The 15,475-nt window shown below is 36.0% G+C and overlaps 1 protein-coding gene across 1 annotated transcript in view; it reads left to right on the forward strand.

Moving 5' to 3' along the window:
• LOC120635996 (proton-coupled amino acid transporter-like protein CG1139) overlaps nucleotides 1–14,700 on the forward strand; it is a 79,352-nt gene extending 64,652 nt beyond the window's left edge. The window contains exons 2-6 of the mRNA XM_039907218.1: nucleotides 146–231; nucleotides 4,308–4,448; nucleotides 5,489–5,761; nucleotides 6,339–6,896; nucleotides 13,572–14,700. Of these exons, the coding sequence (XP_039763152.1) occupies nucleotides 146–231; nucleotides 4,308–4,448; nucleotides 5,489–5,761; nucleotides 6,339–6,896; nucleotides 13,572–13,986 (1,473 nt within the window). The 3' untranslated portion in view covers nucleotides 13,987–14,700. The remainder of the gene's footprint in view (nucleotides 1–145; nucleotides 232–4,307; nucleotides 4,449–5,488; nucleotides 5,762–6,338; nucleotides 6,897–13,571) is intronic.
• The last annotated feature ends 775 nt before the right edge of the window (nucleotides 14,701–15,475 follow it).

Consider the following 15,475-nt stretch of genomic DNA (forward strand, 5'->3'; position numbering starts at 1 on the left):
CTAGAACAGTAATATATAGATAAACATATAGTAAATAGCCAATGTAAAACTCAACTCTACTTCTCGTTATGTAAAGTGCAACCTTATTTTTAGTTACTAATATTTTTACAGTTCGTTAACTTACCAAACATTTTCTTTTTTACAGAAACCACAAATGCGGCCGATGATTGCCGAATATGATCCTAAGAGGAAAGGAGTTAAAAATGATCTGTCAGATGTCGTTATGGTCAAGTAAGTGACAATGTTCCTATCCTGTGGGAGAAGCTCATCACCATCGACCAAGCTTCACTGCCAGTGTTGTTAATAATATCATCACTCGTTATAGAGACCCGATTATCTGGACTAGCTGAGCACTTAGAACGTCAACTTTGTCATTTTATTAATGTCCACCTTTCTGGCGCAGGCGTTTCGTAAAAGATAGGATATACATCGGGGCAGGATGGTTCCTCTCATGATCCTGATGTGGTTTGACTTACAGAGCCTTATTTACTATAACATTTAAAGTAGCAAAATAACCAAAGAGGGAATTTGTGGCAGCGGTCTCGTCTACCTTATCGATAATCAAGATAGAGCATTGAAAAGTGAACTTAATTCCGTACGGCATAAAGTGAGTTTCAAAAAAACATTCAACGATGAGTGGACAACGAGTTGCCCACTAGTCGTCCACTTCTAAGCAACAACAGCCCACTTACGAATTGTATACAACGCGTTACTCGTGGATTGACAACGCTTTGCCCGTGGATTGACATGTTAACACAATGCCAATGACAATGCTATAAACTGGTTGATGACGCGCTCTTTGACGACTCGTGGTAGACTAATCGCCGGGCGACCGCCTTGTGTTTTAGTTGAACCGGCGTGTTTAGACGATAATGAAACAATGATTTTGAATGTTTTAGGAGATTAAGGCGATTGATAGCCACTACAGTTTTTTCGTAGCATGTGTGAGAAAATAAGGCTGAGATCTATAGACTGTTGGTACTTTGCTGAGACATAATAAATAGTTAGAGGGAGATAACGGCTACTTTACATAAGTGTTTATCATTTTAACACTAACTTTGCAAAGACGCAGTACTCTCTGTAGATCTAGGCCTGAAGCGTGCAGAGCTATGTCACCCTCACCATGTTACTACAAAAACAGCATGGCCGATAGCTTAAGGTGCACTTCGAGACAGGTTAAAAAATAATTAAACTTCCAATCCAGAAACCACTGCTGATCAATATTGATTTAACCAACGCAATATTTGCGCGATATAACCTATATACTTAATATTTAGCGTCTTTACTAACAATGGTGGACATGACACAAGGGTGCACGAAATAAATATAGGTTTCCATTCCCGTTTCACGTCTGCGTAAACCAATTTTCTCCGTACAGCCCTATCATTCATTCAAGAAAAACTATAGAGATTTGACGGTTTTCGCAATATAACGACTCTTAATGCTGGGCCAAACTCCTGCGGCCAGCCTGCGTCCGCCGTGGCGTTTAAGTTTGCGTCCTGCGTCGGGCAAACGACAAAACCAACCGTAGTGAAAGTCGTGTGACTGCTAATAGAAGAAAGAGTAGCCTTACTACAAGATTTGCACGCTCACAATCGAGGTGACTTTTTCGCATATCAAACTCTGTATCGTCAAAGTAAAATGGACCTAATGTCACTTGTTTTAGAATTGCAAATCCTGAACTTCTCATTATTGTTTTCAAACATTCTTTCAAAAGCCCGAACTAAAGAATTGTAGACAAACTTGAGCTTTAATGTAATGCTAATAAAATCCATAATACTCTGATGTTCAAGTACTCGAAAAAGACTCCTCGTTTGCGAACGATCAAATCTCGTACTAAGGATAGGAGGCGAACTCGACATCGACGTCAAACAAGCTGCAATCATTCACGAGCGATACAAGAATGTGCAAAAGGGGGGATTCGTAGGCGTGACTATCAGTTAAACGGCAATAGGAACTATATACAACTATTTATCCGAGTTAGATTGGCATACATTTTATTCGATAAAGGATTTTCATTTTCATTTTCAACAACTAATCGTTCTTCTGTATAAATGTTGGAACACCTTTATCAACTTTTTAGAAAGCAAAAGTTAGTATTCTTTAAAAAAACTTTAACATCCACTTCAATTTTATTTTCTATAAAGCTCTTATGCCTGTCCAACTTTAAAACCTTACAATAGTCCGGATAAATCGGGTTTCTACTGAACTTCAATTTAATCTGAACCATATCCGACCATTTGTGTGGAATGTACTCAATACATACTGCTTTTAAAATAAAGTTCAATCAAAGCATGCTTCACAGCTTAACATAATTTTTTTTGTTGGCAAGTTGAATTATAATATTTAGTGTACATTTTTCATCGGAAGCAATCTATTGTAATAATATTTGACATTTTTGTTCAACAGGACTTTGAAAAGACTAGTCTATTTTACTGACAAAAGAGAAACGTTTTGAGCCTCAAATATACTTCGAGGCGAAATTTTACTGGGTCAATTAGACTCGGGTGTTTATTTATCTATTGAGAAATGTTTTGTCGTTAAAATGGTATTTTATATTGTATGTTGACTGTTAAGTACTTATAACAAGCTAATAACAGCTCGACCCTGTTCGGAGACGATCCGGGAAGGCGTTTGCAGTATCCTCGAGATTAAGGTCGCTCTGCGACCTTGATCATCTCGCTATCGCAATGGACTCATACACCGGTACATCATTCCATTTTGTGGTTTCATTTTGTTTATTTATTTTATTTGGTACTGCTAAAAGAATGAAATAAAGTATAGCTAACTGTAGTCGCTGCTCAATCTGGCCTTCTGTCCGAGAGCTGGGCCCTTATTCCTTATGACATTAAAGAGCTTCTGCAACGTAAGTAAATGTTGTTACGATGACATTTTTAGACGCAAACGATGAGTGTCTCCTTAAAACGTATCTCTAAAAACTGAAAGACTGAACGAATCCGAAAGTAAACATACAGCAATTGTATCGAACACTTCAGCGCCTGAAAATGTCAATGTGTGCAAAAGCTCTAGATTGTGCCATCATACTACATAGTTCTTCGATGAAGAGTTGTCAAATATGATATCACAAAATATATTCCGCACGAAATCAGTCGCGTAGTACATAGAGATCGTTGCAAATTACGATTACAGTGTCATAGAGAATCACGGCTCTGGTGGAAACTTTTGAGGAAGTAAATGATAAAGGCTGAGAGTTTGTTATAGGTATTGTACCTTTACCATATCTGAGTATGGAAACGTGGACAATCGTTGCACTGGCAGGTCTGAAAATATCTAAGGAAAAACTTGATAAACGTCAAACTTCACATCCCCTATGTGATCTAGCTTCACAAGAAATTACGCGATCTTAAATAGCAGGCTGTAACTTTTGGCAGATAACCCTAAACAGCCACCCACTTCAAATGCCTATTAAGTCTAAGTTGTCACACTCAGGTAAGGTAGCGGTACTATAACAAGCCTTCTGCTTCTATCAAATGCGTCCCCAAATTTCCCTTCAGCACAGCATGAGCAACGCGGCAGCTGTTCGCTTCGTGCGCTATCTCTGTTCAGGTTCGGTATTGGCTCGCAATCGTGTATTTTTGTACAAATTTGATCTAGCTTTATGACCTTTTACAATTTTCATTGGCCGTAAATACCATTCAGTTGCGATTTGCAAAAAGTCCTGTAACCAAATCCCCTAATCCTCAAATGGTTCAAATTATTCTGGATGCTGAATTTTTTTATTCAAAATTTTCATCAATAATAGTTTCATTAGATGCAAAACGTAAAGCTGTATTAAATTTTGCGATTGGGCCCACCCATTTTGTAAATGCCGAGGCTTAACAGAGTGACACGCACAATACCTAAATAAATGAACCTGTACATTTTGGAGACCATAATGATTGTCACACTTCACCCAGCAACACTGACATAGAAAACACTGAGAACTGACTAACAATGAACCAATTTAAGATTCTTATCCGGGTTTATACCTATAAATTAACAGTTATCACAAATTATCCACGTGTAGAATAGATACTGCTATACATAGTATAATTCGCGACAGAGATCACAGTTCACACATCACGTAAATTTAGTAAATCATCATTTTAGCTTGAAACGTGGCGCTTTATGTGTTATCATTACATAAGCCATTACATTTCTTGTGCTTGAGGTCAATTTAGAGATAAAAACTACACTGTTATTCACTCACTTCTAACCTATACATCTGCATATTTATTAGTATGTTTTTATGATGATGTTTCTATCGAAGACATTAGCTATAACAATTCTATATGACGGTTCCACAGATACAAAGTTGATCCAAATGAGATACCAGTGGAACAACAGGCGGGGTCCACCCTTCCTCTTATGGAGATACCGGGGAGAGATATTGAGGTGGATGAGGACTATAATCCATTTGAACACAGGAAACTGGCTCACCCTACGTCGTAAGTTCAACCTAAAAAAATCATACTTTTAAAAAAATTAGTTAGCTGATGAAAGTGTGAGATGAATGCTTATGTGCCAATTGAATAGTAATGATAATAATAAAAACCACGCGGTGACGGCAGGATCAGAATGCATTTGTCACCACCCTGTCTCTGCCCACGGGTGTCATACAAAGCCAGTATGAAAATATGACGGAGAAAGGGCAAACGCACCCTGTTACAACTACCATCTACTGCGATTACTGACCAGTCTACCCAACGTAGTGGTTATGGAACAACCCGCTGGTTGGGAGAGATCTTTAGTCCAGTACTGGACTGTTATAGGCTAAAGATGATGATAAAATACACTTACTAGTACATAATATAGTACAGCGGCAGTCCCATAATTTGACTGTTCGACCTCGTTGTCACTAAGCATTCATTCATTGACAGTAAAATATAACAAACAATGCATTTTAGAGTCAGCTTGTCAGATAATTTTTGCCAAGACGAACTACTGATCGGATCTGTGACCGACAACTCTTTCATCTTAAAACACCGAAATATTATTCATTTCTTTTAGGTTAATCATTCAGCCGGTTGGCGCAGTGGGCAGCGACCCTGCTTTCTGCGTCCAAGGCGGTGGGTTCGATTCCCACAACTGGAAAAATGTTAGTGTGGTAAACATGAATGTTTTTCAGTGTCTGGGTGTTTATCTTTATATTATAAGTAATTATGTGTATTATATTCCTAAAAATATTCTTCAGTCAACTTAGTACCCATAACAGGAAGCTACGCTTACTTTGGGGCTAGATGGCGCTGTATGTATTGTTGTAGTATATTTATTTATTTATTTATAAAATAATTATAAAAAATTATTATAAAAAAAAAATATAAATCATTATAGGCTGTAAGACGAAAAAGTCACTGTACATTTAACGATTGACATTTTAATCCAGCCCCATATTGATTTTCATAAAACTAGGTTTGTGTAAAATTTATTCATCTTTATGATTACTGTTTAGAGTAGACTAAAAATTATTTCAATTATCTGTTTCCAGAGACTTTGACACGTTGATTCACTTGCTGAAGGGATCGCTTGGCAGCGGCATCTTAGCTATGCCTATGGCGGTCATGAACGCGGGCCTCTACTTCGGCTTGGTAGCCACGTTTCTTATCGGTGGGATTTGCACCTACTGCGTGCATGTTCTTGTGAAAACTGCCCACGAACTATGCAGGAGGATGCAGAAACCTTCCTTGGGTTTCGCTGAAACTGCTGAGGCTGCTTTCTTGACCGGACCACCAGCTGCACATAAATTTTCGAGACTTGCTAAGTAAGTAGTCTTAATTAACGCTAGCATGTTTAAGTACCTACCAATAACACGACTATATAGACACATTTTTGATAGTAGGACTTGCCTGTCTTAATGCTACGTACAGACATTCACTAGGAGCAAAGATGTAGAGCTTAGACACTCCACGCCAATCCTATCTGGCTTGGCTAGCTTTAACGATCATTATCATATAATACTGACAATAAGCGGGACCGGACCTGTGAAATTACTCTCCAAGACATGGGGGGCGTGATAATTTTCTAACTCCACTGTTGTACTGAATTATTTGATGGATAAACCCAACGCCTTATAAAACAGATACAGATGTAGTATATTAATTATAAATACATCTGAACTTTACTGCTGCTATTTAAGTTAGTATCCTGATAGGTTTCCATCAGTTGTGTATGGTCGAAAACCAGCAATTTGTTATAGGACATAAAAAAACTGATAGCATGTTTAAGATATACTGCTAATTAAACTATTGAAAGTAACAAATTTCTATTAACATTACAGCAAGCAGCAAATTCAGTTTTGGTCTGGACGACATAATGACATTTGTCATTTATTATTTCAGAGCCATGATAAACTGGTTCCTCGTGATAGATCTATTGGGCTGTTGCTGCGTGTACATCGTGTTTGTTGCCAAGAACGTGAAGCAAGTAGTCGACCATCACGCTGAGAGCAGCGATTGGCTCCCCCACGACTTGGATCTGAGATTCTACATGGTAGCTCTCCTTCCTCTGCTCATCGCGATGAATCTCATAAGGAATCTGAAATATTTGGCACCTTTCTCCATGATTGCCAATCTGCTTGTTGCAACTGGAATGGCGATAACCTTCTACTATCTATTTCAAGATATTCCAAGCGTGAGTGAACGCAACAAGTTTTCTGAATTGGGACGCCTTCCAACCTTCTTTGGTACCGCTATATTCGCACTTGAAGGCATTGGTGTGGTTATGCCTTTGGAAAACAACATGAAGACACCAACTCACTTCATTGGATGCCCCGGAGTGCTCAACATTGGCATGTTTTTCGTTGTTTCGCTGTATGCTCTGGTTGGATTCTTTGGATATTTAAAATTCGGCGACGAAACTAAAGGCAGTATCACTCTAAATTTGCCCCAAGATGAAGTGTAAGTATTTGAATATCTATTATTTAACGTATTTTTGAATCTATCCATGTATCAAGAAGGAGTCATGCTACACGCTCTTCCATCACCTGGGGTCGATAATCGAACGGAAAAACTTTGAGTGACTCGTTTGTTGATAAAGGTTTCCAAGGAGTGATAAAAGGGACTCTAATTTAATGCTTCGTTAAAATAAATCGCCCCCATTGTCAAGACTGATTGACAAAACCCAGACTGCAGGATTAAGTTTTAATAAGATTCAGCCGATATTTTATACGACTTAAATGCTAGAATTGTTTTTAAAACCATCGCATCAGAGTCGTTTTAATAAAAGACTAATAATAGTCGGTTAATCGGTTTAATCGAATGTTCAATGATTTAGGCGATGTCTTAAGGAAAAAACGTTTCACCAACTCTTGGGTGATAACTATTGGTAAACGGTTGATGTATGGCTAGGAATCTCCTTAGATTATGCGTTATTTATTTTGGCATTGCCTTGTTCGTCATTAGTGAAAACAAAAATTTGCCTTTTAACTATAGAAGCTCCTTCTGCTTTTGCATCTTTAAGGGGCGAGTCGCAATAGCCTTATAACCTTGTTTTTAACGACTTAGTTCTTAAGAGGGTTAAAAAAACTTCAGCTGACTTGGACATAAGTTTCAAACAAAAAACATGGTCTCTTTAATCACTATTTGTGAACCCTTTATGGTCTATATCCCGGTAGAGGGCGTGCAGCACTAAACATTACTTTTAAACACCTCTTGCTTTCAAAAATCATTATCTTAATAAATAAGGCGATTTACCTAGTAATTGATGTATTAAAAGATAGTGAAAACTGAAAGTGATAAGTGAAAAGTATTTTTCAAAGTGCTAAACAACTAACAAATGTGTAATAACAAAAATATGAACGTAACGGACTTTTTGGTTCTTAGTGAACTCAAATAATAATCACCAGTATAACTGGAACAGTGCTTAAAGTAAGTAAATTGTAAGCAAGTGACTTTGAAAAGTTAGCGATGTGAATAATATTAGTGTTTAATTAGTAAACAAAGACAATATTACTATTAAAAATTTGCTATATCATGCTCCAAAAGTTCTCACTAGCGACATCTATAGTAGACGTTCTATCCAACCTTTGACAATTTAACTAAGTACTTGGGCTAATCAACATAGTATAATTGGAATCCAAAAGAGGGCGTTTTGAAATATATATAAATAATCCCCAGTTTAACTGGAACAGTGCTAAAAATAAGTCAACATAGAAATATATAATACCTTGAACTCTTTACAATATAATAACGGTATTTATTGGCGAAAAATTGAAATAAACGAGAATATCAATATTTGCTACACCATACTTTTCATGACCCTCCTAGCGACATCTAACATCGAATAGCTGATCTATTATATACTTAATATCGAAGAAGCAAGGTTTGAATGAAGTGTTTTTCACTAGTTAATCATCGTAATTCAATCATTATAACATAGAGGGCGTTAGGTAATTAAGTTGTTTGTCAATAGATGGTGCAACATGTCCAATTTAGAACAACTTTTACGCGAACTGCGATGCGACATCAAAAAGGACTCCGAACAGTCTCTCAAAATAGTCGAAGAGCGAATAACAAAAAACATTAATGAAAACATAGATGAAAAGTTCGAAAATATTCACTGTCAGATAGAATTAATAAAGAAAAATAGTTTTGAACACAGTGAGAGAATCCTGGCAACAGAAAAACATATAAGATATAGAAATTTAATTTTCTTTGCGGTCAATCATATGAAGAGTTAGAAAATAAAATTTTACACATAGTTACTACAGATATGAAGATAGACTGCAACAGAAGTGAAATTGAAATAGTAAAAAGAATGGGAAAAAAAAACAGAAAACAAAATAAGACCTATAGTTGTGACATTTTCTACCTAAGGAAAAAAAATCTCAATTTTAAAAAACCAACGTTATTTAAAGACCAAAAGCATTTATTTGAAGGAAGATTATCCGCAAAAAATATTGGAAAAAAGAAAACAACTTCAAGGCCAATTACAACAAGCACGAAACGAAGGTAAGGTGGCATATTTACGCCAGGATCGGTTAATAATCCATGAGGCAAATACAACTCAGGAAAATACAGTGGCGAAAGGTAAAATCTATCAAAACTCTCGTAAAAGAGAATTAGAAACCACTCCTCCGAGTCAAATGAGTTACTCTTATACAAAAGACAATCAACATTCGCCAAATTACCAAATAGCTAAGAAAAACAAACCTAAATGCCATATCCCGAATAACGGTCATAACTCTTTGACTAACTTCCTAAAAAAACATAACGGTGGGTCAAAAAAACCTATCACCTCTGTTGTACTTACTGAAGAGACTAACGACTAGAAATTACCTGGGCCTCTCCAGTATCCAATCACCACTGCTGCCGCCACAAAACAAATAAAAATGATAAGCAAAACTCTTAACATATCTACCTCAGAACGGTTATCTACCGCGTATAAAAATATTAATCTCCCAATCCGGTTGGTCACCGTGGGAGAGAATGACCACCACCCTCCAATCAGCAATAATAAAAGTAAAAATTCGCAAATCAATACCAACAATTTTATAATAAAAAATGATAGTATTAAAAAACAAAAGTATAATAACTTCCACATTTTGAGCATGAACGTTAGAAGATTAGGAAGCGATGAACGATTAATGGAATTGGAATTAGCACTTCAAAGAGTGAAATGGGATATACTTGGTCTATGCGAAGTTCGCAGAATGGGAAAATGTATAGAGGAAAGGGATGACTATATTTTCTTTCATATAGGTGAAACCAAAGGCCAGTATGGTACAGGCTTTCTAGTAAAAAAATATCTCAAAAAGAACATTAAAGAATTTATCGGAATATCAGAGCGCATAGCTATATTAAAAATTTACCTTAGAACTTTGGGTATGACAACAATAATAGAAGTATACGCCCCAACGGAAGAATGAGAAAAACAAAAAAAACAAGATTTTTACACTAAATTACAGGAGACTATTAATAATAACTTAGAGAAAAATATTTTTGTCATGGGTGATTTTAATGCTCAAATCGGTAAAGGTAAGAAGCAAGGTGACTTCATAATGGGCCCATATACTTATGGCACGACGTGTAATGATAACGGAGAAAGAATGATTCAATTAGCAAGAAGTAATAACCTGTCTATAATAAATACATTCTATAATAGAAAACAACAACGAAAATGGACCCGGATATCACCAGATGGTCATACGACCAACGAAATAGACTTCTTTTTAAGCAATAACAAAAAACATGTAAAAAACTTCAAGATTCTAAATAACTTTAACTTTTATTCTGATCATAGATTAATAAGAGGTGAAGTAATTCTAAAACACCAAAAAAAGAGTAGAAGAAACTATTCGAACAACACTAAAAGATTTGGAAGAGAAGACAGTCTAATAATTAACAAAGAATTGGAACAATGGAAAAATGAAGAAAATTTTAATAAAACTGATGTCACGTCAATAGAGGTACAACAGTGTTATAATAATTTTGAAGCAAAGATCAAGTCAATACTTAATTCCTTAACTACTAAAACTTCTAATGAAAAACATGTATCAAAAACTCTTTTGGATTTGATGTAGCAGCGGAAACTGTTACTATCAAATAGAACACATAACAAAGCAGAAATAACTAAAATTAGTAAAAAAATTAACCGATATTCTAGGCTGAAAAAACGAGAATACAGATCAAATACATTAAAAAAATATATAGAATTATCTGGGGCTACTCATAAAGCATACAGAGAATTAGATAAAAAAATACAAAGGATGCCCAAAATTCTTAATAAAGAAAAGAAAATAGTTAACAATAGAGAAGGAATTATATCTATAGCTACAGAATTCTACGAACGTTTATATAAATCTATCCAAAACTCTATCGAAGACATAGACTCGAATAGTATTGAGGAATCAATACCATGGATCTTGCCGAAAGAAGTATCCAACGCTTTGTCATCACAAAAAAATAATAAATGAACTTCTTAAGTCGGTCGAACCTACAATTAGTGACATATTATGCACAATTTTTAACGCAATTTTATACACTGAAAATATACCAATGCAATGGACGCGATCAATAATAAAACTACTTCATAAAAAAGGTGATACTAGCGATATCAATAATTACCGTCCCATTAGTTTATCTTCGAATATTTACAAAATATTTTCAAAAGTAATTTTGAAAAGAATAGAAAATAGATTGGATGAAAATCAGCCTCTAGAACAAGCTGGTTTTCGAGCAAGATTTTCAACTATTGATCATATTCATACACTGAATCAAATTATAGAAAAATATAACGAGTATAAGAAAACCATATACATCTTATTCATAGACTACTCAAAAGCGTTTGATAGTCTAGAATTTAGTGAAATATGGAGGGAACAAGGGGTACATCCAAAATATAAACGGATAATAAAAAATATATATGTCAATAGCACGGCAAAAGTCAAATTAGATCGTGAAGGCAAATGGTTTAAGCTGTCAAGAGGTGTAAAACAGGGAGATCCTATGTCGCCAAAAATTTTTAACGCAGTTCTTGAAAATATATTTCGTAGATTAAGTTGGGAAAACCAAGGAATAAAAGTAGATGGCAAATTCTTAAGTAATTTGAGATTTGCGGACGATGTAGTCTTATTCTCTGAAAGCCCTACTAAATTAGAATCAATGTTAAATGAACTACTGTATGAAAGCAAAAAAGTCGGCCTGGATATGAATATGCAAAAGACAAAGGCAATCGGAGTTCAGTTGGAGGCAAAAACAAACGGAGATCATAAATGCATTAAAGCTAATAATATGGAGATAGAATATGTGGAAGAATACATTTATCTCGGGGAAATTGTGTCTACAACAGACGCAATAAGTAAGAAAATAGAACGTCGAACCACAAATGCATGGAATAGGTACTGGATGTTTAAAGAAGTGATGAAATCGAAAGACATGCTAATGAAATACAAACAAAAAGTTTTCGATATGTGCATACTTCCTATATTAACCTACGGAAGCCAGACTTGGGCTTTAACGCAAAAGTTAGAACAAAAATTAGCAATTTGTCAGCGCTCGATGGAACGTAGTATGTTACATGTTAAACGGTTAGACAAAATAAGAAATGAATCACTAAGAAAAGAAACGAACATAACAGATGTTAAAGTAAAAATCCGAAAACTAAAATGGAAATGGGCGGGACATGTGTGCAGGCAAAAGCAAGACAGGTGGGCAAAAAGAGTGACAGAATGGTATCCGAGAGAAGGGAAGCGATCTAGAGGACGGCAGAGAATTAGGTGGAGCGATGATTTTGTCAAAATGATGGGAGCAACATGGCAAAGACTGGCGCGTGATAGAGATGCATGGAAAGAAATGGAGGAGGCCTTCGTCCAAAGGGCGTACTGAACTGCGAAACTGTCAAATATAAATAATATGTTAAGAAAAATAGTCATAAGGAAGATTGTGTTTTAAATAATAGTTTGAATATTTATGTTTTTTTTTTTGTTAACAATCATGCTTTTTTCAGTAATAAAGGGCTTTATTATTATTATTATTATTATTATTATTATTATGGTCTATATGGCGACTAATCAGTATGGAATCAGTATTGTTAGAAATTAGTGGTGTTGGAACTCTTTAGTTTGATCATGGATGACGGCAAAAGACTAGACACTATAACAGTATAACAGTACCGAAATTTTGGGGCATGCATTGTTTCTTTAATTAGGCACTCAGTACTAGGCTGGTGCAGGTTCGAAATTAATTGAAACGCTATAGGCATTGCAGGTTATTTTATTGATTGATATCTTACAGATCCTAATCCCACAATCTACCACAACTCCGGTGGAAAAAGTTTCCTAAAGCTCATCATCAAGTTGGTGAACATTTAGATAGCGTTTATCTTAGCGGATATTATAATGTGTGAATTGATTTTCTGGCAATTTTGTTATCTTCACTCGAAAAGTTATGATTTATTTATAACTGAAGTCCATGTAAAAATAATTGACGAGAATTTAGCCACCAGTCACCAGATTTTATTTTCTCCTACTTTTTTCCTATTAGTTAGCTCTTACTATGCGGCTATATTAGCTCTCTTAGGCTGCAACGTCGACTGGTGGTAAGTGATCATGCAGTCTAAGATGGTAGCTCGCTAAGCTGTTAGGGATATGGCTGTTATATTATTAATCTCGCTCGCAATCGATGTCTACTCGGCATTGTACGAGAACAATAAATTGCTACTTCCCATTTATAAAACCAAAGCTTCATCAGCAAAGTGGCCAAAAGGCGAACGCGGCAACGGCGGTGTAATATCTCGAAAAAAATCATAACTAAGACTCCGTGGCCTACGTGGCCTTCGTCACATATACTCGTATATCAATCTTTACCAAAGCATGCTTATGCCACACCGACTTTAGTCATTTCAGCTGCAGCTTACGGTCTGGATGTTTATTTACTGTCATGAGATTAGGCTATTGTATGAACACATATTGCATCACACAAAGGCACCCATTCACGGTCCCAGGGTCTGGAACCAGTCTTTTACCGGATTGCGTATTGAGAGCAGGAATATCTATGGTGTGAAGAGATTTATACCTTTTGATTATAACCGTCTATTTTTTTTTTGTGTAACAAGCATCTGTTTTTTTATTTCAGTCTGGGACAATGCGTCAAGTTAATGATCGCTGTCGCAATCTTCTTTACCTACTGTCTTCAGTTCTACGTGCCCATGGAGATTATCTGGAAGAACGTACGTCACTTTTTCGGCGCCAAGAAGAACCTTGCGGAATACAGCATCAGGATCGCCATAATCATCTTGACCGTATGCATTGCCGTGGCAATTCCAGACCTGGGACCTTTCATATCACTGGTCGGTGCCGTCTGCCTTTCGTTTCTCGGCCTCATATTCCCCGCAGTCATCGAAACAGTGACCTTCTGGGATCGCCCCAATGGCCTCGGGCGCTTCAACTGGGTACTCTGGAAGAACATGTTCCTGATCTGCTTTGGAATTCTCGGCTTCCTAACGGGTTCCTACGTCAGTATTTTAGGCATTATCAGGGGTGAAGAATAATAGACTAACGCAAAAGACTATAATACGAGTAGCATTAAGGCTCAAATTGGATTTAAGGGCTAATTTTTTATAGATAATTTTGCTATTAGGTCCATTATTATCATTTTATACTATTTTATTATTATAATAATATAAAGATTCCTAAATATTGTGAGTTTTATATGATTAATGTTCGATGTTATTTTTCGAGATTAGTGTTATGTAGGTACATGCCAGCTGTGGTAGGTAGCGCCAAACGGGTTGTGTTTTGAACCCTCTGTGGAAAACAATGGGATTTATGTATTTACGCGTTCTCTTTGCTTGTGACGTCGTAGCTTCCAAACTGTTGGCCGGTTTTAAACATTGGTACATAATATGCATATACCCTTTTTAAACACTGGGTGTACGGACGCAGGTACTCCGGTGGGTTCTAGGCAATTTTTTGCCTAAACCAATATTTATCCATCCATGTTTCTTCAGTACCTAGTGTACCAAGTGTTTTTAAATGATTTAACACTTCCACGCGTTCAAAATTTCTTGCATATATCCAATGCAATCGTGAGTGGAAAACAGAGTTGCAGCACACTGCATGCAAGACGCAATATCAGTTTCCTTTATTCTTCGCGCACAACATTCATCATCGTCGTTGATAATGTTGAACCAGATAAGTAACTTAAATATATTGTGAGTGCATTTTTGAAATAGTTGGAAAATCCAAACGTGCACGTTTCATAATCTCATTCATTACAATAAAATTGAGATATATTATTTGTAAATAATAATTAAACTACATCTAATTAGTGAAGTAATAGGCTTCTATTCCTAAAAATACTGAAGCCTATAAAAAAAACAACTCGATAAGCGAAGTTTTCGCTCGTTATCGTGACCACAAGATACGGGATCCGCACATACAGACACACGGACGTCCAAGAAGAACTTTTTTAAACAATTTTTTAATTAATTTAAATAATAATAAGAGATTTAAAAATATCATGTGTTAAAAATAGTGTTTTTCTCAACATTTCTCGAAATATATTCACTTGTAAAAGCAATAAAGAATAATAAAGTGACATTTAAGTTGGAGAATCACTCGGTGTGCGTAAACTGACAGTAATACCCACCTCAACGCTTCGCTTATGACGCGTGCAATAATGAGCTAATTTTACATAAAGTCCAAAACGCATTGTTTTTAAAAACAAATCAGCTTAATTTTTATCTACCTACTAGGTTGGTTAAAACTACTTTTTTGCTAGCCTTGTTTAGCCTTATTATTTCAAATGGCTCTGACCGTAGGATATCATTATCAGTAGCTACCTATATAGCCACGCTAGTTACGAAATATGGAACTATCTCTGACGGTATGTGATGTGGTCGTACATATATAGAATTGGTTGATGACCTATTAGATATGTCTACAGTTTTAGCGATATCGCAACACGGGTGTACAAAAGCGTACGACTTTAAACCCATTAAAACAGTTCGTATTACTATATTCTGTTTGTCGGCTACG

This window comes from Pararge aegeria, chromosome Z (genome assembly GCF_905163445.1).
Source record: "Pararge aegeria chromosome Z, ilParAegt1.1, whole genome shotgun sequence".
NCBI classification, from domain to species: domain Eukaryota; kingdom Metazoa; phylum Arthropoda; class Insecta; order Lepidoptera; family Nymphalidae; genus Pararge; species Pararge aegeria.